The sequence below is a fragment of the Brachyhypopomus gauderio genome, chromosome 12 (genome assembly GCF_052324685.1).
Source record: "Brachyhypopomus gauderio isolate BG-103 chromosome 12, BGAUD_0.2, whole genome shotgun sequence".
NCBI lineage: Eukaryota > Metazoa > Chordata > Actinopteri > Gymnotiformes > Hypopomidae > Brachyhypopomus > Brachyhypopomus gauderio.
The window spans coordinates 3,814,760-3,834,759 of record NC_135222.1 but is presented as its reverse complement, the minus strand read 5'-3'; the positions used below and the strand labels follow the sequence as shown (position 1 = coordinate 3,834,759).

Below are 20,000 nucleotides of genomic sequence, written 5' to 3'. Positions count from 1 at the left end.
ACAATGTTTAGAAAAACTGCAAACATACAGTAAAAAGTATTCATTGACCATCACCAGAAAAAAAAACAACCTAAGGTCTGATATAAAGTTTCTAGGTGTGTATATTGTCCCATAATCTCTCTCCTGTCTTTGCACTGAACGTTGGAAGGTGCGTGTAGTTTCTGGTCGCCGGCGCCGGTGTCGTTGTGCTCGTGTACCGTCGGCCGTGGTGTGGCGTCCGCTCCAGCTGTGACCTTCTTGTCCCGGCAGGTCTCAGCTCGCCCCCCGCTAGCATCACGTCTTCGGCCGTGCCGAGCATCGTCACACCCATCGTCAACGGCTTCACCGGCATCCCTCACCAGCCCAACGGCCACCCGGCGGTGGAGGCCGTGTACACCAACGGCATCTCCCCCTACTCCACCCAGAGTCCCACCGCAGCCGACACCCTGCAGCAGGCCTTCACCGGGGTGCAGCAATATACAGGTACCCCCGTTACTCTGATAACGGCACCTTTTACCAAAAGCCGTTTTAGAAGTGATTTATTTTTTAAGGTTTACATTAGTGCTGTCAACTCCAGATGCCGCGATTAAAAGTCCTCACCAGGATTTTGCTCTAGCTTGCTAGATTTTCTAATTAGCAATCCAGGTAAAATTAGTGGAATCAACACAATCCAGGAAGCCTGAGCAAAATCCTGGTGAGGACTTTTAATCGCGGCACCTGGAATTGACAGCACTAGTTTACATATAAAATTATGCTTATTTGATATTTGTGAGTAATGGAAGCCCCCATTAAATCTGCTCTACCAATAAATGTACAACACCAGAAATTAAGTCCAACAAACCAGAGATTATAAGCTCATGCCAATAAATCAAAGAATGTAATATAAAATATAAAAGACTGGATAAACGTTGACATTTTATATAAGATTTAGACATAGGCCTATGTTGCCTTGATTTTAAGTGGAAATGACTACACAGCTATGTTTATGGTGCAAAACATTGTTAGTATTTGTAATTCTTTAAATATGATTTCTTCAGTGAGCAGTGTTTTGCAAGACACTTCGAGATGTCTTTGCTACCACTCAGTGGTAGTGTTAGTCAGAATGAATATGACACAGACACACTGGAAGTATTTCATGGGAGAGTCTACATGGCTGAGGACAGCCAAGTCATATTTAAGCAGATTTTAGCAAAACCCACACTTGACTCTGTATGACAGGAATTTCTGAGCCTGACTTAGCTTGCTCTATTTCCTTTTTTGCTTCTTTGGTTAGCGATTTATCCGGCGACCACACTGACCCCTATCGGCCAAACCTTGCCACAGCCACCACAGGTCATCCAACAGCAGCAACAAAGAGAAGGTGATAATAATACTCAAACTCACATTTACATAAACACCATAAAATACCACATAGAAAAAAAAACAGGTTTGTGAAGACTCTTTTAGGCAATTGGAGTTTGAAATATTATCAAACAAAAACTACTAAAGTATTTTCTATCACCATTTGAATTTCATGCATTGCTTTCTCTTGGGAAATGTTCAAGTCTATGTTTAATCCATACTGCAGTAGTGTCAGACATCGGTTTGACATGACATCTTATGGCCTGCGTATATGAAACTATTCTGAATCTTTTTGAGGCTTTTGAATTTCAAGCCACAGTCTCCCTTGGGACATGTTTCCATTTAATCCACAATCTAATGCTGCTGCTCTGCTTCAGGGCCAGAGGGCTGCAATCTCTTCATCTACCACCTACCACAAGAGTTTGGCGATAACGAACTCATGCAGATGTTCCTGCCCTTCGGGACAGTGATCTCCTCCAAGGTGTTTATGGACAGAGCTACCAACCAGAGCAAGTGCTTCGGTGAGTACCTTCCACCAGGGCTCGTTTGAAGACAACGTAACGTTGAAGTGCTTCTGTGAAAGGTATGAGAAAATGGAGGTTTACTGTACTTATACAAATAGGAGTGTTTGCGTACTGTATGGTAAGCTTATAATCCCCTGGAATGCCCATCACATAATGCTAAATAAATAAATAAAACGTCTCAGTCAGGTAGACTTTTCTTTCTTCTCTGGCTCGCCTGTGGGAAGGTTGTAAAATGGCCATTCTTCTTTTTTCTCACACCAACCCAAAGTAGTGACGGTATTGGACTATTAACTCATATAATGGGAGAGAGGTTCACGCAGACAGTCAGAGCTGTAAATCACATATTAATCCAAGACCTGTGCTAATTGTCTGTGAACCTTTCTTATAAATAATGAATTTGAAAAGTGTGAATTTCAGTGGCAAAATAGTCAGGCTGTGCAGAGTTTTTATGTTAGCATAGAAAAATCCTTTCAAAAGTTGTTGAATGTATTTTTATGGACATTTGAATTTAAATAGATGTCAGTGGAGAGTGTACTACTGCCTACAAAGCTGGGTGTGTTAAAAAGGGGCCATTGCTCTAAATAAATAAATTAGTTAATACATGTGGGAAAAGGATGTCCTCGCAGTGCAACTTTGCTGCTACCTCATAGCTATGTCGAAAAAGCGGAGGATTTTTGATGCCCGCCTGCAAAGGCAAGGGTTGGAGAAACCTCAGAACAGAACAGTCATTACGAATCAGCATCTGGTATTACTCCAGGGAGCAGAACATCCCAGGACGCTACTAATCGGGGCGCCTCTCTCCAGAGGCAACTTAATAATGTAAATGCGTGAGAGAGGGATCGTTTGCGCTATTGACTTCTACACTATGCACTTAACATGCGTTGTCAGGTCAAAGGATGGGTCGTTTCATGGGGTCGGTAATCTGCCGAGGAGGTTCAGGCTGGAGACCCGAATCCGTGTCGCGGCATGAACAAAAGCAGTGTTGTGCGTTGATATCGACCCCCTAAGGCTCAGGTCCTTTTGTTTGTATGCAGACGTGAGAACAGGGTCGGTGATGGGCTCGGAGGAGGAGAGAGCACGGTCCTAGTCAGGGCTGTTAGTGGTGTAACAAGCTTACACATTCAACAAAACCTGAATGTATCCATTTATGTCCTATTGCGACAGATTCTTTGTAAAAATACGATTTGCTCATGCCAGAAGAGAACAGTTTCAGGAAGTGTTCCTATAGAAAGAGAGTAGATTCGAGCGTGAACTGTCCGACCCTGCCCTTCATCAGCGTGCGATGACTCCTAAGACTTCTGTCTCCCCTCAGGATTCGTGAGCTTCGACAACCCAGCGAGCGCGCAGGCCGCCATCCAGGCCATGAACGGCTTCCAGATCGGCATGAAACGGTTGAAAGTGCAGCTAAAACGGCCAAAGGACGCCAGCCGCCCCTACTGACAGCTCTGGAGCCAGCGGCGAGCTCTGTGCTGCAGCACAGGTACCCAAAACCCCCCATGACACGCTGGGAAAAGCTCTGGAGGAACCCGTTGTATTTAAGGGAATGGATCGAGGGAATATGGGGTGTACAGTGCAGCTTTTTCTACCCTTCTCAAGCCTCAATTTTGACAGCTTTGGCAGAGCCATGATAAATACAGAATTGACTTTAAGGTTTTATTAATATTTGAAAGCCCTGTGTGGCATGTCACCAAGTTATTTTCCTGACCTGCTTTTCCCCATTTCAACTCAGCAGCCGTAAGATACTCCAGTCAGTGGCTCTTAGCCATTTCAAGGTCTCAGAGGAGGTTCAAAGATGACTTGGTCCTTTTAGTGGTTGCCCCAAGACAACGGAATAGCTAACTCTCTCTATAAAGGCCTAGTCTACACTAGAAATGTTTAAAATCCGGTTTAAAAATGTATCTTTCCAGATGCTTTGATTCTTGGATTTAGCATTTAATCTTTTTTTATATGTTCAATGTTTATGTCTGTGGTTTATCTTTTTCCTTTCTTATCTTACAAGGCTTAAATCATCAGATTTTACTGTAATGCATTTTGACCAATGTGTCTTGCCTTTTAAGGTGGTCTGTAAATAAAGACAGCTGGACCTGCTAAATGTTACAACGTTTAGAGGTTTAAGACTGAGACCGAAACGAAATGTTCAATATAGTTTGTGCATTTTTTTTCAAATGTAAATTGACTTAGAACTTCAACTGGTTTAATTTATAATTTTCAATTTAATGATAAAATGATAAAAGTCTAATGTTGGAGTGGAGTTATAAGGAGCTATTTGAATAAGCTTTTCCCAGTACAGTTACATTCAATCAAAGATGCTTTTGAAGGAAAAGCCTTGTTTGAGCTCTGGTTTTTTTATCTTTCAGGTTTTGAAGATTGAAATCTCAAAAGGAGTTCAGTTTTTTCTTTAAAAATAAATAAAACACAATAAAAAAAAAAGAAGATGAAAGGGTTTTTTTTCGAAGACATATCAGCATTTACTTACGAGGCTGTTCAGCGAGGCGAAATGGTGCCAAGGAACCAGCACCCCATGGACATAAAACAAGCAGCACAGTGTGTGAACGGCGGAGCAAGAACACAGCGGGAAAGCCCAGAGGACCAGGACTTTTAAGCTCCAGAACTCCTTTCGCTGAGACTCGAGTCGTCAGTTACGCAACTAACACAAAAGAGCATCCAGAGCAAATAGATTTCTATATACATATTATATACACATATGCTATATAACGGGAGAGGCGCTTCCAGATTTTAATTATACTGGACAAATGAGGGTTCAAAACTTGAAGATGAATGAAATGCAGTGGAAACAGTGCTCCTCTGTGCCGCCAGCAGACGTTCTTTATCTTTCTTTCTCTCCTTTCGTCTGTCCATCCCTCCGTCTCTCAGTAAGCACGTGGAACTCGGGACCTTCTGTGGTCACGGATGTTTCCATAGCTACAATGCGACTGAAAAACCTTTCACCCCAAGGGACCAAAGGACCAAACATTTGTATTGTTGGACAGTAATATACTGTATTAATGATGACACTAATACTACAAACTCCTATTAACCATGTTAAATGTGTAAAAAAAAAACATTTGAAAAAAGAAAAAAATGTTAGAGGAGATACTTCAGGTTGGAAGAGGAAAGAGACTTTGATTTCTTTTGCTTTTACATTTAAAACTACTGGGTTTCAGAATATTTAAACAAAACAGAAAAAAGAAGAAAAAAAGTATTTTAAAGTCTATCCTATTTTAGTGGAGTAGAATATGTGGATTGGAGATTGTGAAGGCCGTGTTCTGTCATTGTTCATGCATACACCCCTGTACCCGGGTCATTTGGACCCCTCCGCCCTCTTTTAACCCTGGCTTTGACTTCCTCGTTTGCTCACATCTTAAAGTGAAGCACACATTTACATATCCCTTTCATTTGGCAAATATATAGCCCAGCTTGATTCTACGTGGGACACTCTCCCCGTGTCCAGAGGTGCTGAGTGTCGACTCGGCGAATAAAGCACACTCGGAAACAGAGCGGTCACTTGCGTGGACGACAGCTCTACCGGCTGCTCTACCACAAGACCAACTTTTTAGCTAAGCCATTATATTGATGTTACAACTGAAGTGTTGATTAATGTGAGATCTATCCAAATCAATGACCCTTACAGGGGCCCAAAAACTCTGTGAGGCATTCCCAGCTGAGACCAATCTTGTATCTGGCCACTGCTTACGGCTACCTAAATTATAAGCTATGGCAGTCCTTTAACGGCTCCTATCATAATACAGGCACCCTGGACCCCATATCATTACATAGAAGTAACATTGATCAAATGGCCAGCCACCGCCTCAGGCCAAATTATGCACAATCGATGATACATCGACATTTGCGATTGATTTACCAACGGACAGAGTTCATTTTTTTACATTTCAAATAACAAAAGCTTGAGGCAAATTTGCTTCAGGTTTTTATTAACGCAAGCCAGATCAGCGTTTTATGAAGCGGATATGCAGGTCAAAAAACCTATAGCACACACAAAGGCACGCCAACGCGCACACACACACACACACACACACTGACACATTGTTTACTGAGTCAAAGGTCGGAGGATGAAACTAGATGGCATTTGCATTGTAACAGAGGCTGAAAGGCCGAGCAGGCATGCGCATCGTCCCTCATTAAGGTCTGAAAAGCTCGCGTTTGACTTGTTCGCTATTTCTAATCTTTTCCTGCCATTGTCATCGTCTGTTCCCACCGTGGAGGAGCGGCATCACACCTCTTCATAGCTACTGCCTCCCTGATTAAAGATGTGCCGGAATGTATACCGCAACCGTATGTGGAGGTTATGGTGTGCAAGAGCACAACAAAACCCATCACAGAAGACTTAACCACACAGTGCTGGAATCTCAACAAGGGGGGAGAAAACCTAATTTTAACCTCATTTAATTCTGTGTCACAATTCTGACCTGTTTGTCATACCCAGAAATACATTGGCATGTTTGATATTCAATCTTGCGGAGCTCGGAAAATCGGTTCTGCTGAAAATGAACATCGTATCATGACAGATTTTACCCCTGGGCAGCAGTGGAACGGATGGAGTCACAGGTTATAATGGCTTTTTCCTCCTTACCTCTGTTCATCTCGTCTCCCCTCTGCTGTCCAGTGGTAGCGTATGAGAATGTGGTGATATACACACATGCAGCCTTTGGGCATCTAATAACCTCGTGTTGTGAGGGCCTTCCTCTCAGAATCTCTACATTCCAGACATGTGAATTATTAAAATCAAATTAAATGTGGCCCTCACGTAACAGAAGGGGTAATGCAAATTAAAAATGGCAACTTGCGCCTCAAGTTTAATAAGTTTGAGAGATGTTATCATTGTGATGAGAAAAACCAATAAAATGAAATAAACATGGGTTTGGGGGGGTGGGGAATACTGGCATAATATGTTCAGAGAGAGTGGACTGAGTGTGTTAATATGAGTTAATCTTATGGTGGTGTACCATTCAAAAAAAACGAGAAAAAAAAGAAAGAAAGGGAACCCGGTCTGTACAGGCTCTGTCATTGCACTGTTCAGTGTCACTACTGCTCCAAATCACCAGCATGTATCGATTTTGTTTCCATTCCATTCATAATGGCAATAGTTTAATTTCTCACACCTTAATGCCCAATTTGAACTTTGAGCATGCTCAAATGGGGCGTGGTGGGGTGGGGTGGGAGGGGCTTAAAGTGTAGTAACGGTACTACTCGTATTAACAATATGATTCTTTAACTATGGTTTGTATGCTAAGGAAAGTAGCTTATTATAGATATTAAATCTGTATATTAAGGAAGATCAGCACAGGAATCTTTCTCAGATTCACGGGTGGGTGGGGTGGTGTAGGGAGGTGGGGTGGTGTAGGGAGGTGGGGTGGTGTAGGGAGGTGGGGTTCTGCTTTATGAAGACCATGTTAAACTTCAGCACAAAGAATATGGACATTACAGTATATCAAGAGAAATGAGTTTACTGATGTATGGACGTGTGTGGCACAATGACCAAGCACTGCAGGTGATACTCTTAAAGCTTGGAATGAGACCATGCTGTTTACAGTTCTTTATTTATTTATTGTATTATTATTTTTCAAAATGAGGAGAGTAAAATCTGTTTGATATGCTCTGTACAAAATGACCAATTGAAACACAGTATTGCGTTTTGATTTTTTTTATGATAAAGCGCAGATGAATTCAGCCTAAAAAATCAAACATTCTCCTTGACTTTTTTCAGATTTTTGCTGCTCACAATGTTTTATTGTCATGCCAACTCATGTAACAATTTGGTATTTATTTATTTATTTATTTATGTTTATGTATTACATTATTCAGTTGTTATATTTAGAAAAAAAGACATCAAAAGTAAATGCATAATGGGCTTTTCTCTTGCTCTTTTATTTCAATTTTACAATAAAATTTTAAACTAAATTTACAAAATTTCTTGTGCAATTTGATCAGAACTTCTTTGATGAATCCGGATCATGACACGTGAAATGGTGGCATTTGAGATTTTCTTCCAAGCTGACTTATGGGTTGATAATGTGTAAATGTAACATTTCAAGATCTGGATGTCATCAGAACTCTTTCTATGATTTTGATCACAAGCACTGAGGCTCGTTAATCTAACACACAGGGGACTCCGGCTATGAATGATCATCCTTCAAAAAGTGAGATTGCATCATGCTGCTGGTATCATGTACATCGACGTATAGGCTGCAAGTTCAACGGCTGCACCAGGGGGCGCCATACCTCCTGAAACCATACCTCCTTATGACTGTGTATTAGAAGACTGATGTGTGTTAAAACTACTTTTTAGTTAATACCCAGTCGCTACACTTAGCGAATGGGTATTATGTGTTTTCAATGTGGAATATGTGATAACAATCCAATACATACTGAAAAGCATAAAGGTTTGCAGACCTCTTTGTGCGTCTAATGAGATGATATACAATGTTTACAATGTAATGATTATCCATAAAAAAGACAGCAGAAACATAAACACCTTGAATTAAATCTGTTCTAATGCAAAGGCATCAGTAATTATCTTTTACAGCAAGCCTCTAAAATATAAATACGTTGGAATGTTAAGATCCGGAGTGAATCCCAGTGAACAAAGCCCTGTGTTTAGGGAGGGAAGCCCCACGAAAATACTGTATATACAATAAACCTAAACGAGTATAAAGCAAGGTGTGATTGAATCATTAAAATCAGTGTGTGTGTGTGTGTGTGTGTGTGTGTGTGTGTGTGTGTGTGTGTGTGTGTGTGTGTGTGTGTGTGAGAGAGAGAGAAAGAGAGAGAGAGAGAGAGAGAGAGAGAAAGTGTAAGGGGTGGGTAAAAAGATGAGAAGAGAGAGAGAAAAAGTGAGAAAGAGAGAGACAGACTTAAAAGTGGAGACTGCGGCTCACGATATAAATTGGCCCAATTACAATAAAGTGTGGCTCTTGGTCAGCGCGCAGGCCTGGTAGTTCATCTTTATTACAATCAGTTAATGAAAATCAATCCCCCTCCTGATAGACTCTTATCTTCATGGCCTCTGAGCACCCCGCACGCACGGAGATAATAAATTAGGCTAATATTGCCTTTGATGAGGAAGTGAATTGCAAATTATTATAACTTTCCAAGATTTATGATACAGAAGCCTAATTTCCGTGCTGGGTGTTTTCAAGCTTCGGGTGTAGAAGACAAGGCCATTTGTTAGAAAGTTTACAGGTGTAGACTTATGATCTAATATACACAGTGTGTTTTGTACACACTGCATTTAATACCGTATCAAAGTTGTGTAGTTCACGTTTGTACTTTTGACATGGTAAACGCTGCTGGTGGTGTGTATTGCGTATGTCATGCATTACCTTTGCTTCTGCAGCTCTCTACATAGTGTAATATAAATGTAATATGTGTGTTTAAAAAACACATACAGTCATTTCACTCTTTGGTTTCACCATCCCAGAGGATCAGCACAAAAAAGAAACACTCCAAGAAACAATAGATTATTAGATGAGTGCATAAGTATAATTAAGCTACTTTAAAAAATAAATAAATATAGGCCTATAAAAAATCAATCTAGCAATTTATCATTCAATGAGAAGCCATCACTCGTACCACCAATTTATCTTCCCAAATGCCTCATTAGTATTAATTTCTTCATTATGAATATCAGTCACTCTGGGGGTTTTTGTGTCATTAGCACAATAATTGTCCTTGTTTATTACAGGGAAATGGGGACACTCCAGGGTAAATTCCTCTTTTTTAAACTCTTTTTTTAATGCACACTATTGTATGTAACCTTCTCTCCAACATTAACAAGCTGGGTAGGGCCATCAAATTCTCAGCAAGAACCTGATGCATGAACTTTACTGTCCAAACCTTCAACGTGAGAAATATAGGGGTCGGGGCGAGTAACCTTAAACAGTACGTGGTATAACATTAAACAATCCCATATCACCTAAAGCCCATATAATTAGATGAAGCAAAAAAAAAACAACCACATAGTTAACTAGACGCACTACCCTGCCTCTGCTTTGGTGGAATGGTTTCTTCAGCCTTCCCCTGAGACCTGGCCTCTGTTCCTCCTCTGTTGATGATATTACAACCGAAGGTGATGAGACACTGTGGAATATGTGGGCTGGCAGGCCTGGTGGAGCTCGTTTAGCCTAATGATGGAGACAGAGGACAGAAGATGTTTGAAACTTTTCCACGAATCCGCTGATTAATTCCTGTCCTACCAGACACTTCACAATCGACCGCGATCAAGTCCAGATTTATCAGTGCCTTCAAAAATTTTAACAATATCCTAAAAAAAGACATTATGGATTTTGTACACTGACAGTTATAGAATGAATGAATATCAAGAAATATCTGGCATATTTCATAGCGTTTTTATATATATTTCAGTAGTATTTTTTCTTGCCCTTCCTGCAAGGGTAATAGGACACAGTCTGTTTCAATATGTTTAATAAGGTTGGAAAGCACCTGCAGGTATGTCTGGTGTCACTGTCTTGTTGGAAGGTTCATGTACTGTTCAGGATAAGCTTGAAAACACGTTTGACTCCATTTTTTAAATTTTTTTTGCTAAATGCCATGATAGCAGCAACTAGCCCCAAAGCAGCAAGGCTCCACCACTAAATCTGATAGTAGGTGTAAAGTGCATTTCATTTGACACCAAAAACGTGAGGCGATTCATGACCAAATATGTGCATTTTGCTGTAGTCTTCTACCGTACCTTCTCTGATTGCACTTCCAGGTAAGACGTGATACGGAAGTGCGGATAGATGCTTCTGCACTAATTGTTCTGGTGGTCCTCAGGCTCTACCTCCAAAGACCAGTGGGCTCATCTTCTGACAGCAATGTGACGTCCCCGAGACGCGTCTCAAATCCGCAGGTCCCACACCGTGATCCTTGTTTTAACCTTCTCTCATTATTTGAACACATCTTTGCAGGGGGAACCTGACTTTGGCAAGTCTACAACTGCTCCAGATGTTTGAAGATGTTTATTTTTATTGTCCCTATCGTGGTTTGTGGTATACCTAACCGTTTATGCATTTATCTACCAATTACCTGCTTGGGCAGGTAAACAACCATCTGTTTTTTCCCCCCATGATATTGAATAACAATGGTATTTTTCATTTGTGGGAACAATTAATGTCCTTGGACAAGGTCCAGATGTAATTATGTTAGACAGTCTCAAATGGGACATAAGCATTGTAAATATGAAATGCAATTGCATTAGCTTAGGCTCATCAGCAAGATTCAATGCAAAGCTTTATAATAAGTCAGCACAAGACAGGGTCACATTTTTTAATAACGAAAGGATGAGGGATTACATAAAAGTAACTTCTTACAAAGTGAAAACAAAGCAAAAAACAGCTGCAAAACATCACATTTAAAATCATCTGTACACAGGAGAATGTACACATTATAAAACATATATACACAGTCTTTCAATATATTATTATATAAAGGATTTGTTTCTTAACCTTAAACAACAATGCTGGGAGCACAGCAGCCTCAGGAATGAGTGTTCTCACACTGCAACGGTCACGTTTTATGGAAGTGATCAACCCGGAACCAGACACCAATGGGTAGGTAGTATTTTTGTTCAGTTGTTGGATCCCACGTCTATTTATTTTAAAGCCGGGTGCACACTACAACATTTTCGTCCCGATTTTGTTGTTGCAGGCGAATTTGGGGGCACTGTGAGCTAATGTAATCTTGCAAAAAGTTTAAAACATTTACAATTCTTGCTGATGAACCTCATCAGATGTTGTAGTGGGAGTATCTCTGTGACCAATCACAGAGGATAAGAAACAGCCAATGAAGATGTGAGAGAAAACACTCGTATAATGACTTACACCTCTACTACTTCTGTATACATTGTAGTTACATGCATATTATACTTGTGTATAACCCCCCAAAATACTGAAATTAACAGCTGGAAAGTAAATGTTTAAACCTCAAGCTTTGTTCTGTCATTAACATTTGGGGAAACATTTGTGAGAGATTCACTATGTCTCGTGTTTTTATGACCTTTTTCAGTCTCAGCTACTCCAGATTCCTTAGGTTTCATGTTTCAGGACTGTTTCAACAGTGGATGGGAATAAAGAAGCTTAGCTTGGTAGAAAAGATTGAATGTTTTAAAACAGAATTATTTATACACCTCTATAAAACTTCCAATAGACTTACAAAAGGTTCCGTTTATCCACAAGTGATTCTCCAGATACAAGCATTCCTGATATTGTTAGCCTGTGACGAGTCAGGATATATGCAGCTCTGGCTTTGAAAGTTCACATCAGACCAGAGCAATCGATGCATTTTTTTCTTGAATGTTTCATACATTTTATTGCATTTAGTTTTACTTTCTACCTCCTTGTTGCCAGCACCTCCCAAACTAATCCATCCTCCACTGTTTCTTTTAAATCCTACTTTTTTCATGTTTCTTTACAAGTGCAGAAGCAATCATTGTAGACACCTGCTCAGACTCCATCTTGACTTGACATGTATATCAAGTGATACACAACAGTCGAGTGAATTTTCGTGAAAGATATTCGTGGATCATTCGCTGTGCTTTGGGGACCTCTGAACTGCAAAATCAGTGCGTGTGAGCGTCGTCTGTGATCGAAACAAACGCTGTGTAGTGTGAGCAGGATAGTGATTCTGATATTGTGAAAGTGGTGTACTGTCCACTTGGGGTACGGAGTGTAGAATAGCGCCATACTGTAGGAAGACAGACATGTCCCTGCATCCTCCCATGGTATGACATCGGACAACACTGTCCATTAAACATTCAAATAATGTTCATATGCACACTGTCCACCTACTGAGAATTCCTTAATGAGAGTTAAAAAGCTATTTAGATTAGCTGCCCTCAGCCTTTGTAGACTGTAAAATCCCCTTCAGAAAACCACTGCATGTTATATTGTGACATAATCCCACATAATTGCAACATAATTCCACTCTGGAAAGATCACACAGAAAGTGTTAAACAGGAGTAATGTGCTTCAAAACCACCGTCTTGCAACTTAGCGCGAGTTTTCATGCCACACCTTTGTGCGCTGGGGGGGATTGAGGGTTGTTGCGATGTCAGTGCTTCTCCTGTATAAACGTAACCGTAGGAACTGGGGATGAATTATTCAAGAGGGCTTCAGAGCGGCGAGGAGCGCTCCGTTCTGCCAGTCACGTGCCCGCGAACCCCTAGTTACTTCAACAGGAGCAGGAGGAGGAGGAGGAGGGGCAGTGCGAGGAGGCGTGACGGCACCGCCGCGGGCCCCGCCTCCCCCCGAACCTGCGGAGTCCTCGCCGAACTCTGCCTCAGCGTGCTGGGGGGCAGCGCCTTCAGGTCCTCCAGGGCGCCGAACGCCGCCATGGAGAAGTCCAGGTCGCCCGTGGTGAGGATGTCGAAGACGCACGACTGGAAGTACACGTCCTCCACCTTCAGCGTCTCCCTGCACTTGGTGGTGGCCCGCTCCAGCATGTCGGCGTGGGGGGCGGCGACCTGCGGAGGCTCCTCCCCTTCCTCCTCGTACCAACCGCCGAGGAGGCGGGGCGGCGGGCGGAGGGCCTGCTGCCGGGTGAGCACGTGGGCCTTGATGACCTCGCTGCGGGGACAGCCGTGGAGACACAGCTGCAGGCCGCCGTTGTCCTCGGCCAGGTCCTCGGGGACGCGGATGGCGAAGGTGAGGTAGCGGCCCACCCGCCGCACGATCACGCTGGTGCCCAGGTAGCGCGCGTGGATCGTGACCTGACGCCCGCCGGAGGTGCCGGCGCCCTCCGCGATCCACAGGCTGCCTCCGTTCCCGCCGCTGCGCGTGCCGTCCTGGAAGGCCGAGGGCAGGTCCTCCGTGGTGGCCTGGTAGACCTTCTGCTCCGTGCAGTCGTGGTAGGACTTGAATATGACCGTTATCTGTGGACAAGACAATCAGGTTCAGCCATAGGAACGAAGGAAACTAAATTTTGCGCCTCGAGCGGTGACGCACGTTAATTAGTCGTAGAAACAAGCAGGTCCGTTCCAATAGATCAGGAGTTAAAACTCAGCAAATGAATGTAAGAGGTGGGGTATGTGTAAGGACCGTGGTGTAAAGCTTCTGGGGTGAAGTATCAAACTTCACCACAGCGTGGCAGCAGGTGCGCAGAGAAAATAAGAATGAAAGAGGAACGACAATCCTACACCAAACGGATCATTCCAAACCGAGATATTGTTGAGCTTATTTTTTAGGTTATTACATCTGAATCAAATATAATGGAATAATAATCATCACTGACTGTTGAGTAACACTGGCTACTAAATAAATCCACTACTGTGGTGAGCACTACGGCTTTCAAGCACATACGACACTCTCTTAGCTCAACAGTCAGCCATCGGCAATGCATGCATGCATATATACAGTATATATAGCATATAGCGTGTTTGTGAATATGTATTTTTTTCTCTTTTTTTTTCTTCCAGCTGTCTGACTGTGCACATCACTTTCTCTCGTTGTCTAGCTATATATCGTAACTGATGACTTTTATTCTGCTTCTCAGCTGCAGACCCATTCGGCCCTGATGGTTATGCTGTGGTGATTCAGGTTAACGTGAAGCACCCGGCACGTCTGGGATGAATACGGACCCGTTTACTTGGTAGGCAAACACAAGTCACGGTGGCGAGTTGCTGGTCACCTTATAAACGGAACGGTTCAGATTTTCCTATTTTTGTCACAGTGCGTCGATATGGAATCAATATGTTTACACTGCAGATGAGCAGATGAAGAACAGACATACTTATTTTTAAAAAACAGAAAAAGGAACCTCTTTAATTTGATCTGTGATGACTCAAACTTATCCTTTAAAAAATCTACAATATCAATATCAGCACCGGCAAAAATAGACAGCGCTATCGACTGACACACACCCAGAAATGTCATGCCCTCGGATTATTAAAAGCTCTTGGAGACAAACCCGTCTCGGCTGATGATGACCCACCTTGTTGGTCGCCGTGGCGCTGGAGCCCTGCACGACGGGCACGTTGGTCACCTGGACGGACAGGTAGCGGTTGTGGATGAGCGGCCACGCCCCCTCCACCCGGCACGTCTGGAACTCGTCTCGGAAGGTGCGCAGGTGCGGGTCGCCGAACAGGCCGCAGTGGCCGTACTTCTTCTGCTGGGCGGCGGGCCCCGAGGCCAGCGCCCTGCTCTCGTAGTCGCAGGCGTCCACGGCGGGCGGGCGCGAGGCGCGAGGGGCCCTGGCCGGAGACGTCGGCCCGTCGCTGGAGCAGTTGTGCTGGGCGAAGAGCTCCTTGATGCGGAAGACAGCGGAGTGATAGACCAGGTCGCCCCGGCAGCCGCGGGCGGTGCGACGGGTGCAGAGGGAGTAGGCTCTCAGGGCGATGCAGTGGTCCACGTCGGGCAGGGCCTCTTCCTGCAGGCCTCCGGACGGGGAGAAGGATGCAACGTACTCCGCATTACAGCGCTGAATCCGACATGTCTGACAGCACGCTGGAGGGCACACAGAGAGAGGGTGGAGGGGGTCAGAGTTGGCCAGGATCACAGATCATACATCTGGTGAGCATGAAAGGCTATTGGAGTGGGATTAGAGATTAATTATGGTGAAAAACAGCAAAACAGTTTTACTTCACTGAATTTAACAGCAGCAAATTAGACTCTTATTTGTCAGATTAATGAACATTCCTGACAACTGGGATAGGGAAATACCCAGCAAGCACACTGCATTATTATTAGTAATTATTAGTACCACTATAGGGAATCTTGCCTGTGAAACATCAACACTAGTTTTCATAGTTCAGAGTTTATAGACACAACAGGGAAGACTACAATTTACTTTAAATGGAAAATATATATATGTGGACCAAATTAAACATTAGTGTTAAGATAATCTCCAAGAGAAAAGCTTGTACACTGCTGGGCCAGATGTACAGTGTTAACTATGTAACAGGCTGCCATCTTATTCCAACTTTACTGCAATATTGGCCTTTGTGTTGCTGACATCACAGAAGACAGCAGTATAACAGCAGTATAACAAATCTTTTAAATCACAAATGATACTCTATAAATGTATTACTTGGGGTGTGTACTCAACTGATTACAGTTCTTAATAAGTGTGATATCCTACCTTAAAGGAATACTACAGTTAAAAAAACTCAAACCGATCTTCCCAAATGTGCATTTAATACATAGATTGTGCAAAGTCTGTCAAAAGCACTGTGTGTACAGATCCAAGCTTTTTCACAGCAACCTTTGGCAAACATTGTCATTAGTAATGCATAACATCTTATATTACATGCTTTTTTAAATGTATAACGTGTTGGGCTTGATTCAGTTAACTACAGTACAACACGGGCTGTTATATTGCATACTTATAAATGACTAATAAACACTTAAGTGAACTCATGTAGCTATTTATACACTATGTAGCTAGAGGACTTATTATAAACACGAACTTTTAAAATGTTACAGGTTTGTAAAATATTCCTTGGGTTTGGTAGCTACATAGCTTTAGTTAATTTAACGAGTTTGTACAATTGTACGAGTACAGCAGCCAAGCTAACGCCAAAAGTGAAAAAAAAATCCCTCCTACTATAAAGAAGCACTGTTATCGCTTTCCCCACTATGTCCCAATAATTATCCAATGTCTTGTGGTTAGAAAAACTTTGTTGTAATTCTTCTGACTTCAACTATTATCTACTCGTGTAGTTTAGTCAGTTAGGATGTTCGCCAACACCAAACACACGGCGCCCTGTGTGTGTTTACTTAAGTTCAACTTCTGAGAGTGAGAGTCACAACTGAACCAAAATCACCTCAGCTAGATAAAACTAGTTGGGTTTACATGATACTACAACAAACCCCTCAAAACCCAAACACACAGACTAATAAACTATACAACATCATCGCCATTAAATACCGTTAAAGGATCAAAATAAAATCACAGCGCGCGACTCGCGCTTAGCCAAAGAGCTCGCGCCAGCTAGCATAGCCAAAGGGCTCGCGCCAGCTAGCATAGCCAAAGGGCTCGCGCCAGCTAGCATAGCATAGCTGCTACAGCTACGTGCTACTGCAGCTGCGTTAGCTTTAGCTTTAGCCAACTCCGTGGCTAACCAGCTACACGGCTCCGTGTGTAGATTTCTGCTCCGTCGTTTAGTATAACAAACGTTGGCGTTAACTTCTCATGAAGTTAACTTCCCATTTAGTAGTTAAGACGTGACAAAACGTTACTGCGTGGCTAGCAGCCAGCTAAACAGACAGATATTAAAGACAGAGGTTATAACTGCGTTTGAGGAGGGAATGTTTAAAAAAGTTAAAGAGTACGAGAGTGGTGCTAGCGCAATTATTGCTCTGCAAAACAGTTATGCATGCTATTGCAAAATTAAAAAACAAAACCAAAATCCTACCTGGTCGGAGCAGCAACGACCACAATAAAACCATAATAAAAGAAATCCAGTTCCAGAGCTGTAGCTTAGCCAAGCTGAGAGGTCCGCTTCTCCCCATGCCAATCCATTCAGTTAGAATGGAGTTCTCCGACTGCTGCTCGTGGACGGCGAGGCTGCGAGAGAACAGACAACTTCTCCATCTCTTCCCCCAAACACCGCCACTCACAACGGCTCTGAACGCGTTTCATGGGTGGAGCCTGAGGCTGCCCACCCTCCTGCACGTCGACTAGTGTGCAACCCAAATAAAGTCAACCCAAATAAGATATTATTTATGGGGGAAAATTATGAATTCGAGGATTAGGTGCTCTGATAGGAGTGTTGTGTTTCTAAGGTGCTATGCTTTAATTTAGAAAGTTACATTTTGATTAAGAAAAAAAGTTTAACACAAATGATAAACACGTAATAGAAGCTGTAACTGTCAAAATAAAAATAAGCTGTCAAAATAAAAATGGGACTTTATAGTGCCCTGCATATTAACGCCATGGTGTGTCGAGAGGAACAATGTACCTTTATCAACATATTGATAATAATGAATTACATTAAGACTCATGAATTACATGGAATGCAATGCTGATTTAATTTACCTGTTTAAGACCAGATGTTCAGGATCCATTCCGAGTACACTTCGAATCTGAAAGACATAAAACAGTAGGTTCAGATGGATCAATTCATAAAATGCCTTCCGGTTCCTACAGTTTAAGTCCTACAGTGGCAGGATAATATGATTAAACAAAATAGATGTTGTCATTTGTGGTAGGTTATGAATCAATATTTTTTATTTGGTCTTTACCAGTTAGTGTATAAACCACTAGATCTAAGCTAAAGGCAACATATCAACCTCCATGCACAAAAATAAGTGCATTATTGTTATCTACAGCAGAAGTAATTACATGGTTCCTCTAATTTGAGCTGGCTGATCCCATAAAGACATTCCTCTCCCATGCCCATAAGGGTATTGATACTACAGAGGGATCATTCAGATACAGGGCACTGAAGCAAACACTTCATTCACTCACGCGGATGGACAGGCGAGCTGTTTACAAGCACCTTCTGCCAGTAGACAGCCTGACAAGGCTGATGTCTGGAGAAAGGACTCTTTCTTTCCCCTGAGCTTGTGAACATATTACATTGCACGAAGCAGTGAGTATACATAACCCCTCCAGAAATGGGGTCAAAGGTTGCGATATACAGAGATGAATCAGGTAGAAAAGTAAAAGAAGAAGAGGAAAAGAAGAGTAAGAATAGAACAGGCTAGTGCATTTCTCTTGAAACTGACTGACTCGTTCTTCTACAATGGAGGAATGAGGTCAGTCTAGTAAAATTAGACACTAGACACTGAGACCAAGAGCAGCGTTTTATGGCTGGTAAGGCTGAGGACAACAGCAGGATAAGACTACTTGCCAACAGCCTCAGAATGTCATCACTTGAGTACGCTCGGGAGGGAGAAAGGAAAGAGACTAAAGTGGGATCAGCTCCTACTGACAAAGACCAGCCGAGAACAGCTGAACGTGATGGAGGTAACCAACTGTCAGAAGTTTTCCTTGGCCCCGGAAAGGCTGTGTGAAATAGAAGCATGAGATGCGGAAAAAAGAATGACAACACGAGGGCAAAGGAGAGAGCAAAAGAGAGAGAGAGAGAGAGAGAGAGAGAGAGAGAGAGAGAGAGAGAGAGAGAGAGAGAGAGAGGAATACTGAGAGAGAGAGAGATACAGAGAAAGAGAGAAAGAGGAAGAAGTATTCAGTTTCCACTGACTGTATGTCTGGGCAGCTGCATATGGTCCCCATTATGTCGCTCACACTGTGAGAGCACCTCCACACTGGTCTTGGTTTTGTTATTAGAGCCATCACACTGCGGAGCACAGGCTGCCAAACACACAGGTCTTCTGACAGACCCACCATGCTCAGCACTGCTAGGACCTTGTCCACAACAGTTCCTGCTTAAACACGTTGGACCGCAGCCAGGGACTCCACGGCATGCGAAATAAGCAAACAAACAGTAGTGCAGGCATCCAGTTTGGTCGTACTTTTGGCTTTAAATGGAACCTGAGCGGCTGAGTGACTCTGAAGGAGAGCTTGGGGATTTACTTTAGAGGAGAGCAGATTGGATGTTCAGAGCAATTATCATCATAGATAACAGAGACAGAAGTGTGAGCACCTTTAAGGGTCTGTTCCTGATAGCATCTCTACTGAAGAGTTCCACTTAGGCACTGTGATCTATGACTGACTAGACTCTCATGGGTAGGTGAGGTAGGTGTGATGAAGTCCTTTAGGGGCAGTTCAAGGGCCTATTCTTATCTCTGACAGGTGACAATTTGTTATTTTTTCAATGAGTTCACTTATAACACATATTACAGAATGTTTTTGCAAAGTGTTCCTTTTTAAATTATCACAATCTTGGCTTTGGATATCAGAAAACATTATGGATGAAATGTTGGGTGAAACCCTCATGTGTGAAAGTTCCTGCAAGCATTTTGGTTCCAATGTGGTCGCTTTAGTAAAAGCTCATTTTTCAGGGGATGTCAGTTTAAACTACAGGCACTCACATATACATACACATACATTACATTCACTTTGTGTGTGTGTGTGTGTGTGTGTGTGTGTGTGTGTACCTGACTCATCCTTCCAGTGGCCAGTGGTTGATCATATTAGTTTCTACCAGAGACCACAAAGTTTGAGGGTGAACACTATTTTCACCATTCCTGGGACTGTCTTATTCTGACCTACGTTTGATGTTGTCATTCCTCTGGTTTA

The 20,000-nt window shown here is 42.6% G+C and overlaps 2 protein-coding genes across 6 annotated transcripts in view; one reads left to right on the top strand and one right to left on the bottom strand.

Moving 5' to 3' along the window:
* The window catches only part of celf5a (cugbp, Elav-like family member 5a), a 136,938-nt gene extending 129,939 nt beyond the window's left edge, over nucleotides 1–6,999 (top strand). For all 5 annotated transcript variants that reach the window (XM_077024452.1, XM_077024450.1, XM_077024451.1 and 2 more), the window contains 5 exons: nucleotides 250–462; nucleotides 1,253–1,339; nucleotides 1,698–1,841; nucleotides 3,157–3,324; nucleotides 4,202–6,999. In XM_077024452.1, coding sequence (XP_076880567.1) covers nucleotides 250–462; nucleotides 1,253–1,339; nucleotides 1,698–1,841; nucleotides 3,157–3,284 — 572 coding nt within the window. In that variant the 3' untranslated portion in view covers nucleotides 3,285–3,324; nucleotides 4,202–6,999. The remainder of the gene's footprint in view (nucleotides 1–249; nucleotides 463–1,252; nucleotides 1,340–1,697; nucleotides 1,842–3,156; nucleotides 3,325–4,201) is intronic.
* A 4,116-nt stretch (nucleotides 7,000–11,115) lies between these two features.
* Nucleotides 11,116–20,000, bottom strand: part of rgmd (RGM domain family, member D) — a 10,159-nt gene continuing 1,274 nt past the window's right edge. The window contains exons 2-5 of the mRNA XM_077024448.1: nucleotides 17,835–17,881; nucleotides 17,212–17,363; nucleotides 14,790–15,301; nucleotides 11,116–13,731 (exon numbers count right to left, since the gene is read on the bottom strand). Of these exons, the coding sequence (XP_076880563.1) occupies nucleotides 13,027–13,731; nucleotides 14,790–15,301; nucleotides 17,212–17,363; nucleotides 17,835–17,863 (1,398 nt within the window). The 5' untranslated portion in view covers nucleotides 17,864–17,881 and the 3' untranslated portion in view covers nucleotides 11,116–13,026. The remainder of the gene's footprint in view (nucleotides 13,732–14,789; nucleotides 15,302–17,211; nucleotides 17,364–17,834; nucleotides 17,882–20,000) is intronic.